The sequence below is a fragment of the Apaloderma vittatum genome, unplaced genomic scaffold (assembly GCF_000703405.1).
Source record: "Apaloderma vittatum isolate BGI_N311 unplaced genomic scaffold, ASM70340v1 scaffold37120, whole genome shotgun sequence".
Lineage (NCBI taxonomy): Eukaryota > Metazoa > Chordata > Aves > Trogoniformes > Trogonidae > Apaloderma > Apaloderma vittatum.
In genome coordinates, this window is record NW_009694658.1 from 2704 (window position 1) to 29747 (window position 27044).

The 27044-nt window shown below is 41.2% G+C and overlaps 1 protein-coding gene across 1 annotated transcript; it reads left to right on the forward strand.

The window, feature by feature from the left end:
* RBM39 (RNA binding motif protein 39) lies at window positions 1-27044 on the forward strand. The gene is made up of 16 exons (XM_009868313.1): window positions 1-51; window positions 1912-1961; window positions 4629-4823; window positions 10071-10136; window positions 10244-10297; window positions 11649-11766; window positions 12411-12563; window positions 13128-13265; window positions 14800-14865; window positions 15777-15981; window positions 16182-16259; window positions 22025-22057; window positions 23276-23351; window positions 23517-23622; window positions 25863-25941; window positions 26042-27044. Exons 1-16 carry the CDS (start codon window positions 1-3, stop codon window positions 26140-26142), a joined length of 1569 nt encoding a protein of 522 aa, XP_009866615.1. The 3' UTR covers window positions 26143-27044.

Below are 27044 nucleotides of genomic sequence, written 5' to 3' on the forward strand. Positions count from 1 at the left end.
ATGGCTGATGATATTGATATTGAAGCAATGCTTGAAGCTCCTTACAAGAAGGTGAGAAAAATGTGCCAGTGAGGTCCTGTTTACCTTGATTTAGCATTATTCATGAAACTACTGCTGAACTGTAAACTAACATCCCTGGAGCCCTCATGATTTATCTTATTGGAGATGCATTACATGTAACTTACAAGTAATATATACTGTTAATGTAATTATATTGTGCAGTAGTTTCACTTCAGCGTGATGAATAAATGCCCATCTATCTCTCTTTGTAGACTTGCCTAACGATATCTCACCTCTACTCCCATGAATTCACCTTTGATTCCAGTGTGAACTGTCAATCATAAGGTAGTAATTGAGTGACGTATCGCTGTACCGTGGTCCCCTAGGTTTAAAAAAAAAAAACAAAACCAACCAAAAAAACCAACCAAAACCCCACCTAAAACCAACCAACAAAACCAAAACAAAACAAAAGAAAACCCACCCCAAAACAAGAAACCAAAAACCTCTCCTAAAATTGCCAGGTCCAGTTTGGTATAGCAACAAGGTGAATGCAGTGGTTTGGGAAAACAGCAGGGTTCCAAGAATAACCTTTTCACCAGTCCCATGGCAAGTAAATATTTGGACAGTCTGCTCAGTGCAAGAAGAGTGAGACTTGCTTTTAATGCAGAAGACTGGTGGCGGTTAATCTTTTAACAGGGCAGATGGAAATCTATTACTGAGTGAACGAATTTACAGAAATTCTTGGATCCCTGAATAGAATGTTCTTAGCAAGTAAAAGACAGTATCACAGTCTGCGGTGTCATTCTAAAATAAGCTCTTGTATCCTTCTGTCCTAGTTGTTTAATTAGGAAATGTAAATTCTACTGCAAATTTTTTATCAATTAGTGTAGTCATGTCTTTTACCTAAACCAGCAGCAAATGAATACTGTCTTTTTTTTCTGGTTTTCACCAAATGGTGGAGAAGTGTTAATGTTATGCATGCTTTAGCACTTGTTTCAGAAGAAATGTATATTCAGTTTAAGTTGCTTAGGAATTGTACTTTTTATGTAACTGATGTGATTAAAATGTAAAGCAAGTATATAAATTATATAGCAGCTATTGTTAGACTATTCTCCAGTGTTTATTACAACCATGTCATGAATATTGGATGAGCATTTGTAAGTTTTAAATGATATATTTAGTTTATGTAATATTTAGCAGTTACGTTAAAGTCTTGAAGAGAAATTTGTAAATTGTTATGTTAAAATTCTTGTGTCCTGGTTTAACATGGATATTTTCCATGTAAACAGGTATGGAAATAGGGAATGTTTAGGCTGGACTGGTGGATTATTGATGACTTTCTTGGGAGTCGACGTTACTAAAGCAGTGTGAATCCCTGTTTGCTTCAGGGCGAGATGTGTGACAGAGGTGACATCAAGCTCTTACAACCCTTCAACGAAAATGAGTGAAGATCTCGGGAATGGCATCGGTCACAGGAAATCCGTAGTGGCTGGCTGCTAGCGTCACTGGGGCTTAGGCAGAGATATAGCCTTGGTACTGATCAGAGGGGCACACAAACACAGACCTGAAACTTCCGCTTACGTTTTATAGAAATAACATTTAACCACTTGAGTGCTGAATTCTGCAGGATAACTTGCTCTCTAAACCATGTAAGGAAGTATCTACAATTTAATACACACTCTTAAATTATGTAAGTCTTGTATTTTGTAATTGTATGACTTAAACTTAAGCAGCAAAGTGGTTAAACATGCCTACCTAAATTTTCTAAAACTTTCCACGTTAAACTGTAAACAAGTAATTTAGTATTAAAATTTTTGTTTTGTATTTTCTTATTCCTATTCCCATTACCCTTTGACCACTTGAAATGTTTCCGCTTCGTCCTCACGATGTTCTTCTATCAACCCTGCTTAGGATGAGAACAAATTGAGCAGTGCCAATGGCCATGAAGAACGCAGCAAGAAGTAAGTTGCTTTGCATTTCTCTATGTGTGGGGAGAGGCTGCTGATTTTTGTAAACTTGCAAATACCTGTCAGTAGAGTTTAGGGAAATAATGTGGAAAGGCTTGATATACGCAGTTACTGCAACGGCAGCGATTGTGAAGTTTTCAGATGTAGTTATGCCCCGGTGAGCTGCAATGCCAGCGATTATGAAGTTTTCAGATGTAGTTATGCCCCGGTGACTGGTGTCATCAAAGTTTTGGAAACATTTAGTGTTGGCATCACATAGCAGTACAGACTTGATCGGTTCAGTCTATTTAATTTCTTTTTTCATTGCTTTAGCAATGCAGTGGATTTTGCGTTTTTAAAATGTATTTGGTACAGAATTGTATGTGATTTGGAACATGTCAAAGCATTTAGAAATAGCAGGGCTTTCTTGAAAAGCTTCAAGGTGTTGGATTCCCTCCCTCTATTCACCCCCCTTCAAAAATCTCTCAATTTTCATAAGGCTTGGACAAGCCCATCTTCAGGAAGAATAATTTCAGGGTCTGAACACCTGCTGGTCACCCAAACAGTCTGAAATTGAAGCAGAAATATGAAGAAAATTGCGTTGCATGACAATCTTTTAGAAACAGCAGATAAATGGGAGATTTTTTTAAGTCTGCAAAATAAATTCGTTCCTTACAAACATCATTTGAGGATGAGGTGATTGGTGTAGGAGGAATAATTATGAATTTGATAGTTAACAGTAACCGCTGCACTTCTGTAATAAATGGCAAACTCAAGAAATCAGCAGATATGCTGTTGTCATCTGAAATCATACCCATGAAGTGCTGAAGGGATTCAAAGAATGTTTTTTTGCAGGTGTATAAATATTTGGGAACTGAGAAGTCCAACATTAGACTTATGTTGGAACCTGATATTCTGAAATTGGTTATACCTTATGTGTGTTATAAACAGTGCCCTGAACAGCATTCTCATGCCAAGTATTGGGAACCTTAAAACCCCTTCAAAGGCAATTCTAAATTTTTGTTGTTTTAAAATATGTATACGTAGCATGTAAAACACTGCTGCTGTTTGTTGGCTAGTCTCAAAGTATAAAGTGGAATCTGAAAGAAGAGCAGTGGTTTTCAAATTTTAGAATTGGTTCTCACCTTGGTTCATGGTAGAATATTAGAACTACCCAACTGGGCGCTGAACCCTCTTTGCATGCAAAGACTCCAGCAGTCAAGGTCCCCATTCCGTCTTCCAGTCATGATTAAACTGGGCACTACAGACATCTAGCCAGACTTCACAGCCTTAATCCTTCCAACTTCTAAAGTTGAGATTTAGTGTGAGTTGACAATTACTGAAAGCCGCACACAAAATCTAAGATCTTGATGCAGCAGCTTCTATGTCCGTACAAAAATAATAAAGAAACCGATGGGCTGTTGTAGATAAATAATCAATTGAAATATTTCAGTTTTTAAAACCAAATCGCAACATATTTCTCTTGAGAGATAGATACTAAGACAGTTCTAGGGGATCTTCTTAGGTGGAGATTGGAGAGCAAAAGCTGCTAGTGGTGAAGAAACGCATTTAGATGTGGCACCTGAGAGATTTTTTGTGTTAGTAATTGAAACTAACTGCTAGATCTCCTAGTTTATACATGGCCGTGTAAAGTAACAGGAATGAACTTTTTCTAAAGACGAGTGTGGCATGCAAAGCTGTTGAGAGTTTTGAGACCCCTTTGAAAGAAGATGGTGTATGTAATCAGAAGGCCTGAAAGGAGAGGAAAAATTCAGTAGCAAAGAATACTTTGTTTCAAAAGTTTAGCAACAAAGTTGGTTATTCACAAAATTTAGATGGAGATAAATTACTGTCTTAAGTAACTGCTTGAGCATCTCTTTAATGTGTTTTATGTATACGTACATCAACGTTTTTAAAAACTAGGAGGCTCTATGTTTTTATCATCCAAGGTAGACACAAAAAATTGCAAAAAAATCAAAATTAATCTGTCAGGAATGGAACACTGGCTCACTCATGTTCAAATATGATGTATTAATTGTCTTACAGATTTTAAAAGTTTAGATTTTCTAAGTAGATGGTGAAAATTGTGAAGATCTGCTCTTTGCCCCAATCCTGTAAGAGCCACAGACTTAGGAAAAGCAAGTGGTCTATGTGTGAGAGTAGCAGGTAGGAAGCAGAACTTTTAGGCAGAGTCTTAAGACTGATGGCAGGGAGCATCAAGAGAAGACAACCTTCCTGTCTCTCAGACTTATGACTTACTTTTTCCTTGTGATTTTTTTTTTTTTTACTTTACTGTAAAAATGTAATTTTTTTCTTGGCATCATGATGGTGTATTTGAAGTATTTTTGAAAGACACATGAAGTACTGTGTTTAGTACGTACTAGATATGATGCAGGAGATACTTCTTCAAGCCTTTTATTTTTCCTGGAAGCATTCTTTCGTGATCACAAAACTTAAGATAAAAAAAAAGCTTTGGAGCACTTGATGTTGCTCATGATAAATTTTTAAAAATTGCTGATAAACTTAACCACCCATTTCACAAAAGAAACTTGTATAAATACCAAGACGTAGGAAGTTTTTCCTATCGTTGTCTGTGACATCAGGTTAAAGGAGCTGTGGAATGTGAGGTAGATAGTAACACTAAGCTACGTGTGTAACCAAAGTTGTATTTTTCTTTCTCAGGAGAAAAAAGAGCAAGAGCCGAAGTCGAAGCCATGATAGGAAGAGGAGCAGAAGTAAGGAACGCAAACGGAGCCGAGATCGGGAAAGGAAAAAGAGCAGAAGCCGGGAGAGGAAGCGGAGCAGAAGCAAAGAGCGCAGACGCAGCCGTTCCAGAAGTAGAGATCGCAGATTCAGAGGCCGCTATAGAAGTCCCTAGTAGGTTATTTATGCAGAGTGGAACGTGTGCTGCTTCAGTGTGTGATGCGGAAGCTTAAAGTTTTGCTCTATGCTTTCTAAAGTGATCACTGATAACCTCAGAAAAGAATGTGAGAGGCTAAGTAAGGGTGAAGAGCATCACTAAATGCAGAGTGTAAAAGAGGAGAACAGTAATGTATCAAGCTCTCCTACTGGTTTTCTTTCTTACCTAAACATAAAAAGATGCAAAAGCAAATGAAAGAATGTGTGTAGCTGACTGGAAAATGTTTATCACAGAGTTAAAATACCGGGCAAGTTTTCTGACTGACTTCAGTGTATGAAGATATATATACTTCAGTATGTGATGGTAATAATTCTCAAAAAATTAGTATTAGTCTATGACTTTGGTTACAGGCTCATAAAACCTTTCGCTTGTATTCCTGAAGGCTTTTACTGGGTTGCTCTTCTTAAACACTGAACTGTGGGAATACTTCCTGTGTTTAGGCATGGCAGATTGGAGGCGTCTTGTCTTAGTGATGCCCATGCGTTACGTATTTGTCCCGTGCGATTTCTCAAACTGGTTTAGAGACTCTGGAAAAGTTCTTCAGTTCCTCTTGGGTCTTTAGCTTGATGGAACTTCTGGTATAGGTAGTTCCCAACAGTTGTAAATCATTTCTCAAAAACAGTTTTTTCATTGGTGTTTATATTTCTGCTGTTTTGTATTCCTGTCCTCCCCTTTGCTCCCCACCATCTCTTTTGGTCTCCAAAGAAGCAGAACAGTGAGAACTGGGACTGTGTGCTTGGCTTTTGTTGGTTACCTGAAACTGCATTTTGTGTCTGCTTTTGTCTGGGTCTGATGTCAACTGTTGTCAAATCTCTGAATGCAAGATCATGTCAGAAGCAGGCTTTTGGATAGGATGTGTCCCTTTAGTCATGTCTGTGGAGAAATATCAAGATCTTTGAAAAGACAGCATTTACCTTTTGCAAGATTGTACAGTTTTCTGCACATAAATGCTTTTGTAGGTGGCTGGGTCCCAGTCCAGAGAATGCGTTCCTTTTGGTAGTCTTGAAATGGGACGAAAGATGACTGAGGTCTCAAGCTCCGTTTGCACCTGGATGTCGTCATTTTCCTAACGGAAACATAGCGCAACTTCTGACTCTGTTAAGATGCAGTGGCATCTGGGGCTTCTCTCAGCCCTGGGTACTTACGGGTCGCAGAGCATATCAGCTCTGCTTTTACTTTCTCTCAAGTATCAGGCCTGGCCATGCGCAGGTCACAGAGCATATCAGCTCTGCTTTTACTTTCTCTCAAGTATCAGGCCTGGCCATGCCTCTACAGGGCCGCTTTTGGACTTCAGCTCTGAAGATCACAGCTGGCAGGTTTTCTACAGCTCTTTGGTGTCTGTAAGACTACAGTAGCTGGCTGGGTTGTGCCAGTGCCACTGTTACGGCTTCAGACTGCCTCAGAAGCAGAGGACCTCAATCAAAATCTTCACTCTTCCGTGTGTGGAGCCTGCTGGTCTTCTGATCTCCAGTGTGGAGAGGATGTCCTTCATCTCATCACTTGGGGGGGAGTTGCTGCAGTCTCCTGGCTGCCTCAGGTTTTTGTTCTTTGTTTTTCCTGTCATCACTGGGTGAGAAGGTTCATCACTTGGAGAAATTTCAGCCTCTACTTTAGGAAATTACGCATGTTACTACAACTCATGCCTGTTTTAATGCATCAAGATGTGTTGTGCCGGCAAAATAGATGATTACAACGAACCTTCTTCGTGGTTCTGATGCTTTTCCATAGCTCTCTGGGCAATTTGGTATTGAGAGACTGTGAACAAAAAAGTGAGGTAATGTAGTATCCCCTGAGGATACAAGGTTGTGCTTACTGGTTTGGCAGTGCTGTCTTCCCTGCTTCAGTTGTTGGTGTGCAGCCAGCAGTTCTGCTGTTGTTCTCTTGTAGGTCACAGATGATGCTGTTCAAATGATACACATGCTAACGCAATTCCAAAATTCTAGTTTTGCATCAGAAGGTGTGAAAGAGAAGGACCTCAGGAGACAGGAGAGAGAACTGCTCTTCATTTCCTGTTCATGACTCTTCAATGTGGAGCCTCGCCTTTAAAAACAGGCGCTGACTTTCAGGGAGACAGAAGTTCCAGAGATGGAGCCTTGTGCATCAGCAGCCTTATTTGGATCAGATACCTTTGGATCTACTGGAAACGGTGCTTTCCTATGAAGAAACAGTCTCTGCAGTAGTGCCATCAGCTCAGCGATTCGGAAGTAACTACCAGAATGCTCTCACTGGCTGGAGAATTTGAGTCGGGAATCTCACCTTGTGGGGCTGTTCAGACAGTTCTGAGTTGGTGTTACTGCAGGCAGTGTTGCAGCTGGTTGCAACATCTATTTAAAATGCTTTGTGACTCTATTTTTTCATTTCTATTTTTCCATATTTCTTTCTCATTTGATTTATAAAGGCCCATTACAAGCAAATATCTCTAAATTGAGTTGTTTTTGCTGTGGGGGGTGACGTGGAAGTGTCACTGCAGGAGTGAGAAGAGGAAGTCTAGCATAGGTAATGCTGAAGGAAAGGAAAAGAGTTTTCAACAGAGATTCCAAGGACTTTGAATCTGTCATCTTCAAGCGTGAGATAAAGAAATTAAAAAGTCATTTCATCACTTTTAATGAGGTGACTGGCTTGCATCGCTCAGTGTTCACAGGGTTTTTTTTTTAATGTTGTTCTTGTATATCTTCTCTCGTAAGTGGAGAAAGAACTTAGCAGAGTATTCTTGCTTAGACATCTCTGACAAATGCCACTACTGCTGACTTACAGTAGAAAACACTTGGACTGTCCTGTTGCTATTTTGGAACGAAGAATTTGAGCAAAGCTGCTGAGAAAACAACGAAACAAGATTATTAAATGAGGACTGAAAGTTCATTGTGATTCTCCTGGACTTGGTTAGCCAGTGCTTGCCTTATCTGAGACAGTTTTATTGGGAGTCTTGGATATACCTGAGCGGGTGAAAGCTGATACCTTGCTGCCTGTCTTCTGACCTGGCTTGTTCTTGGATCTGTGTGACATCATGGAGGTTTAGGAGAATGTGTACCTCGCTGGGCTGTGGCTGTGTGCAGGCCTTCATGCATTTGGCTTAGGAGAAAGGTAGCCCCTGGATGTAAAGATAAATTGCCTGGGACTCAGTGCTTCTGTACATAGCAGGAACCAAGCACCAATTTTAAAAGGGTTTTTAGCAGCAAGTGGAAAGAATAAAATTCTCCTGAGATCTACAGCTTTACAAGCAAATCTCTGTGTGAAAAAGTGCATCCTGCAGAATACTGCTGAAAAAGGATCTTCAGAAGGCATCTTGGGACATCATCCTGCCACAGGCAGCTTTCTGCTCAGTCTGTTCCAGTGATCTGTTAGGGCTTTAGGTTGCTGGGTTTTTCTAATGTTTCTCCCATGTAGTCGTGTAAGATACTACTTACTTGTTAAAAGTGAAAATGGAGAAAAAAGGTTTGGAGTTGTGTGGTGTGTGTTGGTTTGGTTTTTTTTCTTCTTCCAAGTTGTGCATGCATTTGAAAACTGTTACTGTGTACATTCTCTTTTTTTTTTCATTAGGTTTAGACAAGCACTTAAAACATTTCTTTTCACTGTTCCCTTAAAAGCTCATGGTCTTGATTATTTAGTTGATCTGCATGTTAATACTCTAGAGTCACTGTAGTTGCTGCAGTGCCTTGCTGCATTTGAGTTGAAATGGAGAACGCTATGTTCTGCATCACGAGATGTGAAGAAGTAAGGTAATCCCATCTCTGATAAGAACCAGTCTGGAATTAGTACCGATGTTTCCACTTGCAGCTTTTGGCAGTATGTGCTACAGATGTTGGAGAACCTGAATGGATGCTCTCAGCAGTCATTTGTCTGGAGCAGGAAACAAAGTCATTTATACTACCAAAAAAGTCTGGGTTTGATAATGGAGATCTCATCTCAACATGCGCCTCTTCTTTATGTCTTATTTTCTCTTACTAAGTAGTTGCTTTCTCTTGGAAAGTAGTTTCTAAATGGTCTTTTCTCTCCCGTGGTGTTACATAGGGACATATTTCCCATACTGTAGCCTGGCCAGCATGGGTTTGGATTGTGGCCCGTTACTTTGAGCTGTATCATGACGTGTTTAAAAATGGGCAGTAGTGCAACACTGACTAGCAAGAAGTTGTTTATCAGACAAATCGTTTGGCAAAATGGATTTAGTGAAACACTACTTAATGCCTTCAGACTGCTGTGACTTTCGGGGTGTTTTTGCATCAATTTATAGCTGCAGCAGAAAGAGTCAGTTCTGTGCAGATGGAGAGACAAACCCCCTGGCATTTGGTGTGTGCAGCAGTGCCCTGCCACTCGGTGCCTGTGCAGGAAGAGAGTTAACAGGTTGTGGGGTTTGCCGTGGATCTACAAGATCAACTTCAGGGAGAACATGACAGCATGAATCTTGCTATTGCTGTTGTGGTGTTGTGCATGCCACGATAACTAGCGAGAGGACTGTCCTTGACGTGGAAGGAGCAGGCAGGTTGCCATTTGTTTTAACAGCCTGTGTGAAGCTTGGAGATCTAAACTTAGATCCAGCCAAGAGATTGGATTCTGCCCGTGGTGACATACCTACCTAAGGTTAACTGCTGGCTGAAGTGGCTCTGTGTTCCAGTGTCGATTAAGGACTTTAAATAAAGGAAGCTGTATTTGCATATTACAGCACTGTAGTGGCTAGGACTGAGACAACATTAGTGAATGTATGCCTTGAAGATGTCTGCAGGGAGCTGCTTTGATTTCCACTTGCACCTTAAATTTCACGCAACTTTGGATTTTAAAATGTTACAAGAGTTCTGCAGGTACCACTTTGCTCAGAACACTGACCCTCTGAGGCCGAGTTCCAGGCCATTCAGGTATTGCTTTGCAGTCGTCAGTAGGTGCAGCGTGCACGTGAACATAAAAACACGGGAAGATGACTCCAGCAGTGACTGTAGCTCAGAGTATTTTGCACATAACAAATGTGCCATGCCTGGCTGTCTCTTGATTCAGTTCTTCCTTGGAGTCCTGTGTTTTCTGAGGTTCTGTGATTCAGGTGAAACTGAGCTTTACGGTTTGGGGTGCTGCATGGAGCTTGTGCATGCTAGGGGTGCTGCTAATGTTCACAGGGTCAGGTGGAAGGGTGGGGGAGCGCTTGCGATACAATGCGAGTACATTGGGAATCTGAATTTGTGTACTCTGCTGAGTAATGTCTGTGTTTGCTTTTGCCGTAGTTCTGGACCAAAATTCAACATTTCCATCAGAGGGAAGATTGGTCTGCCTCACAGCATCAAATTAAGGTTTCTGAGTTTTCTCTTCTTTTAATTGCTTCATGAATAGGTTTTGTTTAAAATCAGACTGGTATATTTGAAGGTTGTCTTATAATCCTTTCAATCTCTCTTTGTAGCAGACGACGCTCCAGAAGCAAGAGTCCCTTCAGAAAAGACAAGAGCCCTGTTAGGTAGGAATTTTTATGTGCTTTTGGGTGATGTGTTTGGTTGTTTGGTTTTTTTGTCTACCTGAAGTTGGAAAAGTAATGGTGAAACTATACCTGACTCCTTGCTCTCCAGCTTATAAGTAATGCTGGAATTCCTTCAGAAAGCCCATGAGAGAGAGCATTGAAATATGTTGCTTTCTCCCTGTGTCACAAACTCTCTCTTCCCCTCCGCAGTAAAAGTATACAGTTGTCAATAATGTCAGTTTGCAAAACACATCTTGCTTTGCTTTTTTTGTTTTTCTGTATTATCAATCTTTTTCCTATTAATTGTGACTTAAATTAGCTGTTTTTTTCTGCTAAGTCTTTCTTCTTAAGTAAGAAACGGAGAAGTACTGTACAAATGTGTCTCTGTCCTACTCGGTGTGCGTTGATGTTACTTGTAAACCAGCCCAGTCCTGTGAAATGCAGGACAGGTTTATCCGTTCTTGGGCTTGTTGCTTAAGGGAACTGGATTTAGATAGCTACTAATGAGATCATTCTCTAAATTAATGAGGTTAAATTTAACCAGTCTTGCTTCACTTTTTGTTTGTTGTTGGTTTGGTTTTTCTTTAATTATTATTGAACTTTTACTGAGATAGTCTAAATTTTGTTTACAGTTCAGGATCCAGCATGCTGATTTTGTCCCGTACTTAAGTATAAGTAGTTTTTAGATTTGAAGCTTTAACATCTTAAAAGTGGTGTATGTAATTTCAGCGATCAGTATTGAGATAAAATTAATCTAGTGCTTCTGATATGAAGGATGAGAGTAATTATTGATTATTCATAATTGTTATGGGTTAACAAGCTGAAACTGTAAAATGAGGACTGATGTTTGCATAGATGTCAGTATTGTTTATGCAGTGCTTGTAGTGACGCTAAAGTGACTGGGTTGATGCGAGAGGTTAGTTTGCAAACCCACAATAAAAATCTGTACTAATTAGTTCCGTTTTCCTTTTTCCCACCCTTTCATCTCATGTTTCTGACTGCAGGCTCCCTAGTGATACTGTTACTTGTTCTGGATGGTAGCAAAATGGCACCTCTGTTTAATTCAGGCTTCTCTAATTAAAATACAGTTTCCCATTCATACTTAATGCTTACAGTTGAAACAGGATGCTTAGTCATGGTAAAGGAATAAGTTGTTGTTATTATTTTTTCATTTATTAGGGATTCCCTCATTCCCTTCAGTTCTAGACCCTGCCTTTTTTAATATAGGAAACCGTTTATTTCCCCTCACCATTAGACTTTGAAGTACTCGTTATTTGAAGTTTGCATGCAAGGTCCAGAGATGAGTTATCTTGATTCAGATTATTTTTTAACTGAATCTTCTTCTTTCCAGAGAACCTATTGATAATCTTACCCCTGAGGAGAGGGATGCTCGAACAGTATTCTGCATGCAGCTGGCTGCAAGAATTCGACCAAGAGATCTGGAAGAATTTTTCTCTACAGTAGGAAAGGTAATTAATAGGGAGGCTCAAATGATTCTGAATGCTTCCTCAAGCTGTCCTAGCCCAGGATTGATACTCTGCAGAACTGTAAACCAGTGGCTTTCTGGAGCTTCCTGTACAGGTGAAAGGGGGGATGAACGACGACCAACTAATTTTTTTTTAAGTCTCTCACCATTAAAGCCTAATTTATCAGGAGTTTGTCGTTCAGCATGTAATCTGATACAAAACATGGTGATGCCATTCTGATTTAAGCAACTTCATTTTTCAGATGTTTGTCTTCTGTGGATAGGTCTGCCAGATAGAGTGTAGTTTAAAAAAATAGTTTCACTTCTGATTTGGAAAAATTTTTACGTGTTCCATCAGCTGTAAGGTTCTGACTTAAAGTATTACAGCGCTGCAAGTATTCCATTGCCCCTAGTTGCCATAGCGTAGCACATTTGACTTGGAATGGCAGCTTTTACTGCCACCTTGCCTCTCAGGTACTCTTCTTCCAACAGGTTGATGCTACTCTAGATTTGCAGCATAGTTACAGAGCTGTTGGCTTAACAAATAGTTGTCTGGTTATTAACACCTTCCTGAGAAATGGACCACATTAGTTGTTCTGGGTTCTTTTCCCCTTCTCTCTCAAGCGTGTTTCTGTACTTGCCTTTTAGGTCCGTGATGTGCGAATGATTTCGGATAGAAATTCGAGGCGTTCAAAGGGAATTGCTTATGTAGAGTTTGTGGATGTTAGTTCAGTCCCTCTGGCAATCGGACTAACTGGACAGAGGGTCTTGGGCGTACCCATCATAGTACAAGCGTCGCAGGTAAGGACTTGTTCATCTCACTTGCATTCGTGTGGAGTGGTGCCTCTTGCTGGAAAACTTGGTGTTTGAAAATTTGCTTACTGTTGAACGTTTGGAAAACCTTGACAAGCGTTATTGTTTAGGCTCATTATAGATGGACCTTTTGTTTCCCGTGGTTGACAGGCAAATAGAGCAATTCAAAACAATATAAATGCATTTTGAAAATACAGACGTTAAAGTGGTAATAATGAAAGTGTAATGCTTATGGAAGTGCGATATATATTATGTAGGTTTCCAGCATGTGTAAAAAGTAAAGTGTTAGTTAACTAGATACAAGCTAGAGCTTTTAATGAATTTCATCCATCATTTGAAGACTTTTCGAAGCTGTGTCTCTATACTTGGTCTCATGGTCTTGGGTTTTGTAGATTTTTAAGTTAGAGTCTGATGGATAGCATGCAGATAATAAACCAACCTGTATTTTCTGGTGAATCTGCTGGTTTAATCTGGTACATATATACTGCTTATGCTAGAGTGTTTTATTAAATTCTTGCAGAAAGTGAGTTGTTTCTTTTATCCTTTTCTTAGGCAGAGAAAAACAGAGCAGCAGCAATGGCAAATAATCTGCAGAAGGGCAGTGCTGGTCCTATGAGACTCTATGTGGGGTCATTACACTTCAACATCACTGAAGATATGCTTCGAGGAATTTTTGAGCCATTTGGCAGGGTAAGTATTTAATCTGGCATGTTGTGTTATGGTAGTTTATCTGAAAAACGTGGATTAGCTTTAGAGTACTCAAAGCTTCCGGAAACAGAGTTTCCCTTCTGTAAAACATTGGTTTTTCTCTTACTTTTCTGTGCCTGTACATCCACAGGATCTTAGGTGTATACCCAGTAATTGGGAATAAGTGAGAACTTTGACTTATGATTTATTCTGGGGATTATGACTGGCAGCTCTTAGGAAGGAAAGCTGAGAATTCAGTGGGTCCCTAAAATTATAAAACAAAATAAAATTTTGCATTACATTCTGCTTCTGTGGATTATAACTATGTTCCCCTTGCCACGTGTTTGTGGGTGGGGGCCCTGTTTCACAGGTTAGAGCACAAAGCACAGCGTCTGAGCTCTGTTTACTGTGACTATTGTAGTTCCGTCTGTTTCTGAGACTTTTTGCCTCAGTTTTAGCTCGTGTTACTGCCATGAACTAGTAGGGTGTCCCCTGCAGCTCTGACACAGGAGCCGGGTCGCTCCTGACCATTAGGCCTCAGGTTGCGGCACAGTGTAATACTTTTTTTTTTGTTAAGAGAGTTATGGAGGTGAGCAAATCGAATGGGAAGTTTCCAGTGGAGGCATAATAAATGTTAACTCTTCTGTGCTAACTAAGGTATCATGGGTGTGTTGTCCTTAGGTAAGGAAGAAATAATAAACATAATATGTTGCTTAATGTGGAAAAAAATCCATTGTTTTTCGTACTATTTTTGGATGTGAACCTGCCTCACGCATGCTGTAACGCTGCTTTTCAGATGCCTTATTCAGATTCAGTCTGTCTGTGCCTTTAACTGAGTTGTGCAAAAGCCAGGAAAATTGCAAGATTTCATTAAATTTTAATCTGCATAGCTGTTCCTGTTTTGTTTTCTCTCAACGTCTGGCAGGAGGATTATCGTAGTTTAGGCAGCTTACATGTAGAGCTGTGAAGGTTTTTGGTTATCCTGATTGCACATCCTCCAGTCTTAAACTCAATTCTTCTTCTTACTGCTGTGTTGCTGTCTCTTCCCAAGACTGTTTTAGGGCTCATGGATGACTTAAGTATATTTTTAATTCAGTAACTGTAAACTTCCAGGAGTTCCCAGTGCCAATAATTATTTAAAATATGCTCCTTTTTAAAGCTCCTGGACCAAGTCATGCAAACTCCTTACCTTGCGAAGTGGAGTTCAGTGTATGAGATGCCGTGACTATCATGTTTCACTTAGGATTTGATGTCTAAACACTCATTGTCACCTAGAATGTTGCATCAGGACCAAACCCCTGGCTGTAGCTGGGCTACAGAATAAATTGTACGTCACCCTTATGTTTATTTGCTTCTGGTTTAGTATCAAAGTACCTGTCCAGCTGCCTGTGTACGAACTGTGAATTGAGGAAGGAGTAAGGAACAGATTTAAAAAATAAATAATGGTTTTCACGTTTGTGTATGTGTCTTTGGCAGGGTTGTATTCTGGTTTTGGTTTGATACCTTATGGTTTATTCCAAAATGTCTTTATTTTTAGATTGAAAGCATTCAGCTGATGATGGATAGTGAAACTGGACGCTCAAAAGGATACGGCTTCATTACGGTATGAGTAGAGTTGCCAAACTACTTAGACAATTTCCGAGTGTAACCTTCCCATCTCATAGCGTATTTTGCTTGACAGTCTCTGTTAAGCCTCGTGTTAGAAATGTCATGTTGCAGAACACGCAACAGTGACCTCTTTCTTAGTTTCTGACTTTGATTGAACAGCGCACGTGTTTCAAATGGAATAGTATACGTTGTGGTCACTGCTTGGTTAAGCAATGCTGTCTTCTATGGGCAAAGATCCTCGTCATGAATGGCATTTTCAGTGCTGTGAAAATCATTGAATAGGAGCTTTTTTTTTTAGGGGAAATGAAGTTTTGGAAGCTAAAACTTTAAGAGTTGAAAATGTCTTTCCTCTTTACCCTCAGATAACATAATTTTGTGAACTTGGGTCTATTAACTGACCTGGCAGTTTGTCATTCAAAAAAAAGTCTGGGCTGGGACCTCTGGCACCTGGAGACAAATAAAACCAAACTGACTATATAGCTAATAGTTGATGTTTTTAACACTGATGAAATAGTGTATATTCAGTTTGATGTTGCACTCAAAAAGCAGAACATCCGCTAGGGATAGCCGGTAAATGTGTGGCGGTTACAAAGGAAGTGACTCTCATTCTTGGAAAGCATTTAAAGAGAATCACAGCCATGACTTCTGTTGATTGCAATATCTAGATGTTCTAGCTTAAAAAGAACATATATTTAAATATATTCTTACCTAAATATGGGATAATAAATATCCAAGCTTCTGTATGTTCAGTTGAAATGGAAAATATGGAGCACATTTAAGTTAGTTTATAGCTACCGTTAACTTCAGTGTTTCTCACATTCATGTAACTGGATCTTGCATACGGCAGAAGTGTTGCTGAATCCTCTGGGCAGCATTGTTGAATTTATGTTTTTTTCCGATCTACAGTTCTCAGACTCTGAGTGTGCCAAAAAGGCCTTGGAACAACTCAATGGATTTGAGTTGGCTGGTAGGCCCATGAAAGTCGGACACGTAACCGAGCGCACTGATGCTTCCAGTGCTAGTTCATTTTTGGACAGTGATGAGTTGGAACGGACCGGAATTGACTTGGGAACAACTGGTCGCCTTCAGTTGATGGCAAGGCTTGCAGAAGGTATGTGTGACAGTAACAGAACCATGTGAAAATACAGAAGTTCACAGAATTTGAGCTAATCACCCCACAGAATATTACACTAAATGCATGGAATGGTATTTTTAAGCTTTTGATGACAGTAAGATTTGTAACACTGTTACTGCATCCCTGACTGGGAGTGGGAAGTGGTTGCTACAAGGTATGCTCCCGGTTTTTCCCAGGTACTGGCTTGCAGATTCCCCCGGCTGCACAGCAGGCTCTGCAGATGAGTGGATCTTTGGCATTTGGGGCTGTGGCAGGTAAGAAATGACCATCTGTTTGTTTTTCAGAAATAATTTATGCTTATAATTTTGAGATAAGAGGTACTTACCAACCTTTTGTGATCTTTTAAAGCGAGAACATAGGTATTACAGGATGTTTTACAAACTGTAAAACGTTGCAAATCCATGAGCAAATAAACGACGACAGTATATGACAGCTTTGATGGGCACGATTTGTTTTGCATTGTTTTTGGCAAATCTCTCAGAGTTCACTTAATTCATCTCAAGACTTGATCTCTTTATCTTTACTGTTCCCTGTACTAATGGGGACTTTTGTGCTCTACTGCGGTGTAAATGTTGGCTGTTTAAAATGGCCAGCTCCTAACTGGAAGGGGATTGACCCTTCTGAAAAAAAAAGAAAAAAAAAAGCAGCTGTGCCATGGGCGATAAGGTTATTAGCACTTCATGGGGGGCACACAGCAACTGAGTCTGCTCTAGAGTTAGGTTTACACAGTGTGTGTCCTGGTGAGGAGGGACACTGTGTCAGGGCATGGGTGTGTCACTTGGAATTGGCTGCAGTTTGAGTGTTGTGCACGTGGGTATGTTGAGTGTTACTGAGACTTTATTTGGTTGTGAAAGGGGCTGAGGCCAAGGATATGATGATATTGCTAGTTCATAGCTGGCCTCAACACCAAACTGTTGGAGAGAGCTTCAGAACTACAGCCACGAGGAACCTGCCCAAGAGCAGGAATTGACAGTGGAATTTCTTCCTCTTGCTATATTTTCTTAATACAAGAACAAAAGACACGGAACTGTCATAGCAGTAGAAAAAGACTTGGATGTCACAAATAACTAGATGCTGGAATGTGTGAGAAGTGTCAGGAAATGAAGGGAGTAGGGAGCATCGTTTTGTTTGTCTTCCAGCAGAGTTTGTGCCTCAGTGATTCAGCCTTAAGATAACACCTGAATGATGTTACTGAGGTCCAGGTGTGGTTTTGAGACGAGCACACACATGAAACCACAGACAGTTGCGAAAGGAATATAATAGGGTCTTTCTATAGATACATCCTTGGAAGGAAAAGGAGCTGGCTAGTGAAAGAAGGATTGAGGAGTCAGGTGGTGTTTTTTCTATTTGAGAAGGAAAAGACACAGTGCCAGAGAAAAAAAATGTATCTAGTCCAGAAAGAGAAGATAAACAACACTAAAATGAAGTCACCTTTAATGTAGTTGATAAAGTTGTGTTGACAGTCTGGCTTGAAAACAGCTGTAGTCAATGAGAAAAGTAATAGTTTTAAAAAACACCCCATACTTGAAACAAGTAAACCAAAGAAATCCAGACTCCTCAAATCAAGAACGTGACCAAAAATGTCTGACACAGCTGAACTGTTGGGAGAGCATGGAGTCAGTATGAGGCAGTGTGGCTGTGGAGTAGTAGGTGATAAGGCTGAATACAGATTTTTTGAAGAATGTGCATGTTTAGAAACTGCAGAAGTGGTAGGAGTAGCATTGTTTGTTCCACTTGTATTGTACAAAAGGGATAATGCAGACATGTGCAACTTAAGTAACGTGGGAAAAAGATTAAGCTTTTTACAACCATAGTCATGAGCTATCCCCAAAGTGAGATTTGGTTATGGATTAAAGATCTCTTTACTCTTATTAGAGAAAATTACTACCAGGAATTGTGTCATTATGGGAGACTTTAACTTCCCTGATACAGATTGGAGAAGAATTGCTAGTAATAATGGTGGGGCCCAGATATTCCTGGATGTGATATCCGACAAATTTCTTCATCAAACACTCACTGACTCATGAAGAGGGGATGCTATTTTAAACTCAATTTGGTAAGTAATGAAGATGTTATGGATGAGAATAGAAATGACCGTTGACTTGAGGGATCCTGAGTTGCTCAAGTTTAAATGGAAGGATAAGCAAAACAGGTCTGTAAACTAAAGGTTCTGATTTCAAAAGTGGTGGTTGAAGAAACAAAGCAGTAAAGTCGTGGTCTCAGCAACTTGGGTGTTTGAACAGGTAGGATGTAAAAAGTTTCTTCGGTTCCAAATTGCTAATGCTGTATTGGATCTGTGTTCCACAGAAAGAAGAAACAGCCCCGTTAGAAACGGGCTCCCAGCGAACTGGATGCTTACCTACCTCATAAGAAATAAGGAATAAGCAGAGAGTCTGTGAAGAATGGGGAAAAGGACTAATAATAAAACTGTTTCTAGTTTGAGAAATAGATAATATGAGAATTACCTACAAATAGTCAGATTGAGTTAGACGTTGCTGAAGGCATGAAAACATAGACTAAGGTTTATCGAGTACTGAAAAGAATGAAAAGAAAGTGATGCTAAAGTTAAATGAAAAAAATACTCAAATATGTTCGAAATGAATCTTGTTGCCTCACTTTGTAGTGGGGACACTAGTCATAAAGTCAGGAATTTGAGGAAGCTAAGCTAGGAATGTGGATTAAAAAAAAGAAAGAACATGACAAGGTAGAAGCAAAGCTAAAAGTTAATAGCTGAATGTTGTCAGTTCAGAGTAGAAGGAAAACTCACATCAAGTTACTGAGGAAATGGGTACCTGAAATACGAGGTCTGATATCTGGTGTTGTCGATAAATATTTTACATCTGTGATGTAGTATGTGGCTGGAACATCAAATTCTAAATTACCTACCCTTAAAAGAAAACGTAATCTGGCTGGTTTCCAATGTGGTTACTCTGACTTCACTTGCCTCTTTCCAAAGTCGTGCTAAAGCCAGGCAAACTGAAGAATGTTACTGAAGTACGGCATGCTTTCAGAGAAATTGCATTTAAAGGCTGACAGTTGGATAAAAGTGATTTTCCTACACAGAGGACCAGTAGAACAGCTCTTCTGTCTTTGCTTCTGAGTTGTGTCATTTGGAAATTACTGAACTAGAGAGGTGGATAGAGGAAGTACAAGATGTGTAGAGAAGGCGGCTCAAAGAAAGAGGGGTTGTCTTCAGGTGAAGAAGCTGGGAGGGTTAGAGGCTGTTGGTGAAGCCAAAGTTCAGTTATTGGGCTGATCTTGTTTAATAGTTACATGAATAACAATGGTCAACAGGAGTAGGAGGTGAGCAAATACAGAAGTACTGTGACCTGTTCAGGCTTGAAACAAATTCTAGTTATATAACCTGGGAGTTTAGCAGTGAAAAATTGCCGAGGAGAAAAATACCCAAATAGTCCAGTTCACCAGTGAGAGAGCATGAAGTGATGCATTTTTGAAAGGGCAGCTGTGTTCTTAGGGGCAGCACATGTGAGCATCTGACATGTAGTGAACCTGCTCATGAGCAGTTCCGGGCATCTGTGTTTGCGATGGGTTGAATCAAACTAAAACAAGGAAACTAAAGAATTGTTTTTATGGGAGAACTGAGAACTTGGACGTTAATCCCATAGAGAAAATGTCAACAGGGAGAAGAACTGGAGCTAGACAGTTGTAGTGTGGGCTTTCTGTGCTCTGGTTCTGTCCTGAAAATCTGAGATGTAAATAACCATGAGGCTGCAGAACATTTTTCTAATGCTTTGTGGGACAAAACATTCTTTACTTTTGGAACTGTCTGTTTGTGATAAAGATTGACCTGGTGTGCTGTGATCCAGGACCTCTGTTTGAGTTGCTGTTCTGTTGTGTTTACTGAGAAAACTGGGGAATACTTGGAAGGCTTTTGTTCATTTAGAGTTAGTTGGGTTTCACAGTAAACATGCTGCTTCATCTTGTTTTGAGACACAAAATGCTTTGGTAGATATTTCTGCTTTCTCTGTACTAAGCATGTTCTTAATCATAACTCTGTCAGACAGATACAGAACAGACTGAGAAAGTTACTTTGATCTTAATTTGACAGATGTATTAACTTTAGTTTCCAGATACTGTTTAAAACTGCATAAGGAAGAACAAGAGTTGACAGTGAAAAGTGACAGTGAATTTCTAAATCCTGAATTAATTTAGAAGTGAAAGGACAGGGCAGTTCTTTCATCATGGGTAACAAGAAAATGCAGTTAGTTGATGAAAGATGTAGTGGACAGGGGGTTATGTTTCAGAGGTGGTAGATAACCTGTGAAACTTGCTGTCTTAGCTGATTTTCCGGTGTTTAGAACAGATCTGGCTCTGGGCCCTAGAAAGAGTTGGAGCTGGTGATAGGTGTAGATTTGCCCCATTTGGTGCTCGAGGATTGGGCTGTAGAGCCCCAGGCTGGCCGATGCTCGGTGAGCTCAGCTGGGTGCCACGTGAACCTGCCTTGGGTCAGCATTGCGGAGAGAGGTTTGGGGGTTGTTATTTTTTTTAAACGCATTAGTTTACGAAAAAAGTATGGGTACTAATTAATTAGGTAATTGGGTAGAGGTTGGGCCAAATCTGTGCCGTTTCTGCAGAGAATACGTGCGAAGTCTTCCTTCTTTTGCACTTGCTGGAGTTGAGGATTGGATCCAGGTGGAAAACATGGGAAGCGTAGCCAGCTCTTGTTACAGCGCAGCCTTCAGCGCTTGCTCCTTTCTGCTCTTCCCTCTCAATATGGTTCCCAGCGTGTGTGTTCTTCTGTGGGAGGTACTTGAGGAAAATAGAATAATGGAATCATAGAACAGTTTTAGTAGGAAGAGACCTTCAAGATCGAGTCCGACCTCTGTCCCAGCCCCATCAACACCACTGCCCCGTGTCCCTCAGCACAACACCCACCCGTCTCTGAAACCCCTCCAGGGACGGTGACTCCAGCCCCTCCCTGGGCAGCCTGTTCCGATGGCTGACAACCCTCTCAGGAAAGAAATTCTTCCCGATATCCAACCCGAACCTCCCCTGGTGCAATTTAAACCCGTTTCCCCTCGTCCTGTCACTCTCCAGGAGGGAGAACAGACCAACCCCGCCTCGCTACAGCCTCCCTTCAGGCAGCTGCAGAGAGCCAGGAGGTCTCACCTCCATCTCCTCTCCGCCAGCTGAACAGCCCCGGATCCCTCAGCCGTTCCTTGTACAACACATAAAACTTGTGATCAGGGCTCTCGCTGCCTAATACTTAGAGCAGAAAACTCACTCCTGTTGGTCCCACAGTGTTGTGGAGGAGGATTTGTCAGAAAGGAAACAAGTGTGTTGATACCTGGTACCTTCAGCTATTTCTGAGTAAGCGTGGAAGCTTGTTTGGGATCCATCACTTCACAGCTTTCTAAACAAGTGAATTAAGGTGATGGTGAACTTCAGCCTTCTAACTCCTTGTGTTTGTGTGATTTTAATCGGATTGTAAGTGGAGAGGCTTACACTTACATTTCTTGCATTCTGAAGTTTTGCGTTGGTCTGCAGATGTTGAGTGTTGGAGTCATATACTTGGAAATGGTTAGAAAGTCTCCTTTTGTCCCCATAATTTCAGATTGGATCAGCTGTATGTTACTAAGCAAGTAATTACCGTTTTCTTGGCAAGTGTTCTGAACACTTGAAAATGTTTGAACTTGAAAAATACCAAAGTAACTTGTGTCATTACAACATTTGTATGAAAACATCACGGGTGAAATGCCACCTTATTCTACTTGAAATTTGACAACTGCTTTCAGTGTTACATCTGGGTAACTGTATCCCTAAAGAGTTAGTAAAGATACCAAACTTGTAATGCCTGTAAGAACTGCTGTAGTTATTTTCTCATGGAACAAAAAACGTGTTACAAAGAGTTCAAGCACAGCAAAGGCAAGGCCGAAGTGATAAACTGAATTAAAGGACATGGTCGTGTCTTTCCTTTTAAGGCATGGGTTTCTCTGTGAGATAAACTTACTCCTGTGGTAGCAAGCATACTAATGAACTCCTGTGTGTTTTTCTTTAGATCTGCAAACGAGACTGTCTCAGCAGAATGAAGGTAAACTGGCCTTTGATATAACTTGTCACCAGTGGGTTTTGTTGCAGTTGTTCATAAGTGAAATGCCAACAGCCTGTTGGACTGTATCACGATAGTGCCTGCAGGAGTTGTACTGCGTATTGATCATTGACCCAGAACAGCCGAGTGTGTGTTAAACACCTCGCCCTTTCTTGGTAGCATTTCCTCGGTGGTGGTGGCATTCCTCAGACATAGCTAGTCCTAGAAAAAGCGTGGGTTTAGGTGTGGCTGCGTGTTGTGGCTTTTTCCTTTTTCCTGCCTTAGAGGTAGGGGCTAGGGAGGGGTCATTTAAGAATCGGGAGTTTGGGGTTGCTGTCCTTGGCGTCGTTACCATCTTGCTCTGACTGTGCAGCCCTTAATGTGTGTATGTATGAGAAGGTGGCTGTTACTTCAGCTAACAGCAGTTTACATAAGCCTGTGGAAAGGGCAGCCTTGAGTGAGGTGTACTGTGATGAAGAGCAAAAATGACAAGTTGTAATACTGTCATGTACCAGGAAGGAGTTTAGATCTGTTCTGCATTTGACGGCCAAAATTATAAATGCTGCAGTGATTTCCTACATTATGTGTTTCCAAGGGACAAAAGTATGATATGCTTTTTTGAAGGATAATTCAATGTGCTTAAAAAACACTCTTTTGAGAATTCTCTAAGATGTCTTTTAGTTGGTGGGGTGGTGTCACTCACAGAATCACAGAATTAGTGAGGCTGGCAAAGCCCTCTGAGACTTGTGTCCCAACACCCCCTCATGGGCCATACCACACTGAGTGCCACATCCAGCCTCTCCTTACACACCTCCAGGGACTGTTTAAGAAAAGGCTGATCCTTGGCTTCCGTGAGAAAGCGAAACGTGCTGCTGGTGTGCAACACAGGCAGAATGTTTAGATGGATGTGAAGATACATGTGTCTGCATCTGAATATTTAAATTGAAAATCTGCCAAAATCCATGTACAGAGTTATCTTTTCACAATTCAGCTTCAGCGGTAGTTGATCTCTGCTGTTTGCTGTGTCAGTCAATTAAAAATTTATCTATCGTGGTGTCTAGGTACAAGGTTTGTTTTCCTGACTTCGGTTTTCTGTTTAGTTAGAGCTGTTGCTGTTATTGCTGAATGTTGGGATTTTAAAGAACAGATAGAAGGTTCTCATTTAAATCTGAGCCACGTGTAGCAGGTTCTTAGATTTGTTACTGTTTTTTTCCATTACAGTTCTAGCTGCAGCAGCTTCTGTACAACCACTTGCAACACAGTGCTTCCAGCTTTCCAACATGTTTAATCCTCAAACGTAAGTGATACATCATTTTCTGGTTGTGTTTGGCATTTGTTGATGACTTCAGTGTGGGAGAAAGCATTCAGAATGTTACAGAGGGTTTTGACGGGTCTCGGCCTGGATTTTGTCCAAGTGATAACAAATTCTATCTCTGTCTTGTTCTTCCTCCACTCCCTACAGTGAAGAAGAAGCTGGCTGGGATACGGAAATTAAAGATGATGTGATCGAGGAATGTAACAAACACGGAGGAGTTATCCACATCTATGTAGACAAAAACTCGGCTCAGGTATGCCTGATTCCAAGGAGACACTGAACAGATTTTAGGACTTTGTAGTGCTTTGTAGTGTGTGTATAGAGGGAGCATTATGAATGATTGATTTTTTTCCTGAACAGAACCTACATTTTTGAAGTTGCTTTCCATTTTTTGCGAACTGTAGGTGGTTCCCTCCTGTTTCCAGTCGTTGTACATAACTCGAATGCAGCTGTGAACAGTTTTCTGGTGCTGTGGCCTGCTCTTCTTGGTTTACAGAGCTGGAATTACTGTGGAAGTACAGGCTGAAGCGTAATGACCTCTCTCATTCTGCCATTTGGCTTTTCCCTTAAGATGTGCATTTCCCAAAAGTCAGGGAGTTCCAGTTTCCTCTGGTTCTAGCGAATGCAGGTTTAGCTCAGAGGACACCCTGCTCTGGCAGACTTGAGGTCATAGAATCACAGCACGGTTTGGGTTGGAGGGGACCTTAAAGCTCATCTTGTCCCTTGGGCAGGGAACCTCCCTCCGCAGAGCCTGGCCTTGGGCACTGCCAGAGAGGGGCTGCCACGGCTTCCCTGGGCCAGGGTCTCACCACTCTCGTAGTGAAGAGTTTCGTTCTTAGATCTACTCTGAATCTACTTTCTTTAAAGCCGTCACGCTGTGTCCTTGCAGATGTGCAGCTGAATGTGTGCCTAATGCTGTGCTTGGAAGCAGTTGCATTCACTGGTAATACTGAAATCCTGCAGTGGGCAGTAGGAGAGCCGGGAGTTAGGGAGGAGTAGAAAAAGGGCTACTGAAGCAGGTTAATTACAGGTTAATGCCTGTCTGAGGCAATCTGAGCCTGCATCTTAAGAAGGGCAATAGGTTTTTCTTCTGCATTGACTTTTCTTGCATAATCCCCAGACTGGTTGTCTCTTCCATCTCTTCTCTGAATTTCAGCTCTTAGAATATAAACTGTAGAAGGTCTGTAAAGAGATTTGGCCTTCTTGAACCCCTTTTACCCGGAGTTCACAGCCCAAGCTGAAGTACAGTTTTCCAACACTGCAGTTGTCCCGTTGTGTGCCATCCCTGCTGTGGTGTGAGGCTGAAATCCCACTGCTGTGCCTGTCGGTATTGCTTAGGTGGCATTGTTCTGCTCTTGGCAGTGCACTTGGCACTCACAGACCTGCATTATCGTCGCGCTGCTTCTACAGAAGGCTCTTGTCACTTGAAACCCTGCGATGGTAGGTGAGCTGCAGCCCGGTACCTACAGCAACGTGCAGCCGTGTTTAGCTTTACCTTGCTGTATCTCATGTCAGGGTTCAGGCAGCTCAGATGCCTGTGGGGGGAGGCTGAGCCCAGAGCTATGCGTGTTCACTGCTCACAGCCTTAAAGAGCAGCCCCCATCTCAGATTTTCCCCCAAGAGGGAATGAGTTAGATCACAGTGGGAAGAGTTAGTACAGGCTGGCAAAGGGAAGGCTCGATTCTGTTTCTTAATACATTTTTCTCCTGTAACATCTGTTCCAGCTAGAATCTGATTTGGTTCAAGGATTACTGGTACTATTCTGTTCTTAAGCAGGCAGCCAGAAAAATGCGTACACATTACTCTGGGCATCTGGGTGTCTTGAAGTTGTTGAATGTGGATATTGGGGAGCTCTGGATGAGGCTGGTTTAAAATCTGTTTTGCAGGCAGAAAACTTCAAGTATCTGTGGCAAAGTTAAGAGTCTGAAGTGCTGGATGTCCTTCCTGCCCTGGGGAGTGGGGAGTCCTTCATCCCCTCGAAAACCAGACTGTGAACTTGCAGTTTAGTTAAGCATTTACGGTTATAGTTGGTGATCTACAGAACTCGACGGGTAGCCTGCAGTGGAATTAGCTAAAATCCTTGTGCCTCTCTGTTTGGCTGGAGATTTGTAATCAGGAGCCCCTCGATACTCTCTTGGAATGGTTATCAGGAGCCAGTTAGCAATTCCACAGTACTTGTTGTTTTCAGATCAGGCTTACATTTGGTCTGTTTTGCAAAATGCTGGTTAGGAAAGTTCCATGCCAAGATAACTGGTGCGGAAGGGTCGTGCATGTCAGTCAGAAGCTACCCCCTGCTCTGTTCTCTTGCACTCGTTCTGCATTATCAGTTTATAATGGGATGTGGGTTCGTGTCCATCACGGCCGCACCAAGGAAGTGTCTTGAGAGCAGGCTGTGGGACGCGGCTCACGGGCTGTGCCGCGGCTCACGGGCTGTACTACGGGCTCAGGGCTGTACCGCGGCTCACGGGCTGTGCCGCTGCTTCTGTGTTACAGGGCAACGTGTACGTCAAATGTCCTTCGATCGCTGCTGCCATCGCGGCCGTGAACGCGTTGCACGGGAGGTGGTTTGCCGGTGAGTGGACTTTGTGCCGAGACCCGCACACGTTCGGTCATTGCAGAAATTGCCAAATACTGATTTTCTGTGTTTTTTCATTTTTAAATACTCTGATTAGGTAAAATGATTACAGCAGCGTATGTACCTCTTCCAACGTACCACAGCCTTTTCCCAGATTCGATGACTGCAACCCAACTACTGGTTCCCGTTCGACGATGAAGATGGATTTAGTCAGTTTTGTACATAGTTATTTTTTGGAGGAAGATTGAGTTATCTTTTATTTAGATAAAACTAAAGGAAAGGATTTAATGTCATTTTGTGTACACTTCCTGCTATCTTTAAAAATAAAATGAAGTAAGCAGAAATGCAGTGTGTTCATTCTCCCTAACTAGCATTTCCACTGTAAACAAAGCTGTTGACTTCTTGTTCTGCCTTGTAATTCTTGTACATTTACTAAGGTGATCAGTAGGACCCGAGAAGTAGCTCATAGAAAACAAGTCTCTGTAAAAGGCAGATGGGACATAACGACATTTTTAATGTTTCACAAGCCTTTCTTTTAATGCAGCAATGACATTTTACATTTCACTAAATGTAGGTGATCCGCTAAAGGTTAATATCGGAGATAGACTTTATGAAGGGACATACTTAGTGTTTTGTATAAATGGAAAATTCAGGAGGCTACTGGAAGCTGACGAGCCAGCCACTCAGCTTTGCTTTGTGCTGAATAATCGGTAAGAATAGAAGGATTGAAGGGTTTTATTTCTTGATGGTAACTTTTGATTAATGTATCTGTAAAAGTTTCTTTGTAAATACTGTGTGAGGTGTGTCTAAGTTTCCAAACAAAACGATCTCTGCATTTCCAGAGAAGTTTCTATGTACGCAGTGTGGCACAGTTGGAGGATTTCAGCAGTCTGAAAATCGGTAGGAAATACAGAAACGTGTTTTGTTCTGGTTGCATATAATCTTTGCTCTTTTTAAGCTCTGTGAGCTCTGAAATATATTTTTGGGTTACTTCAGTGTGTTTGACAAGACAGCTTGATATTTCTATCAAACAAAGACTTTCATATTGCAACAATCTTTGTAAGAACCACTCAAATAAAATTCTCTTAAAAAGGCCATCA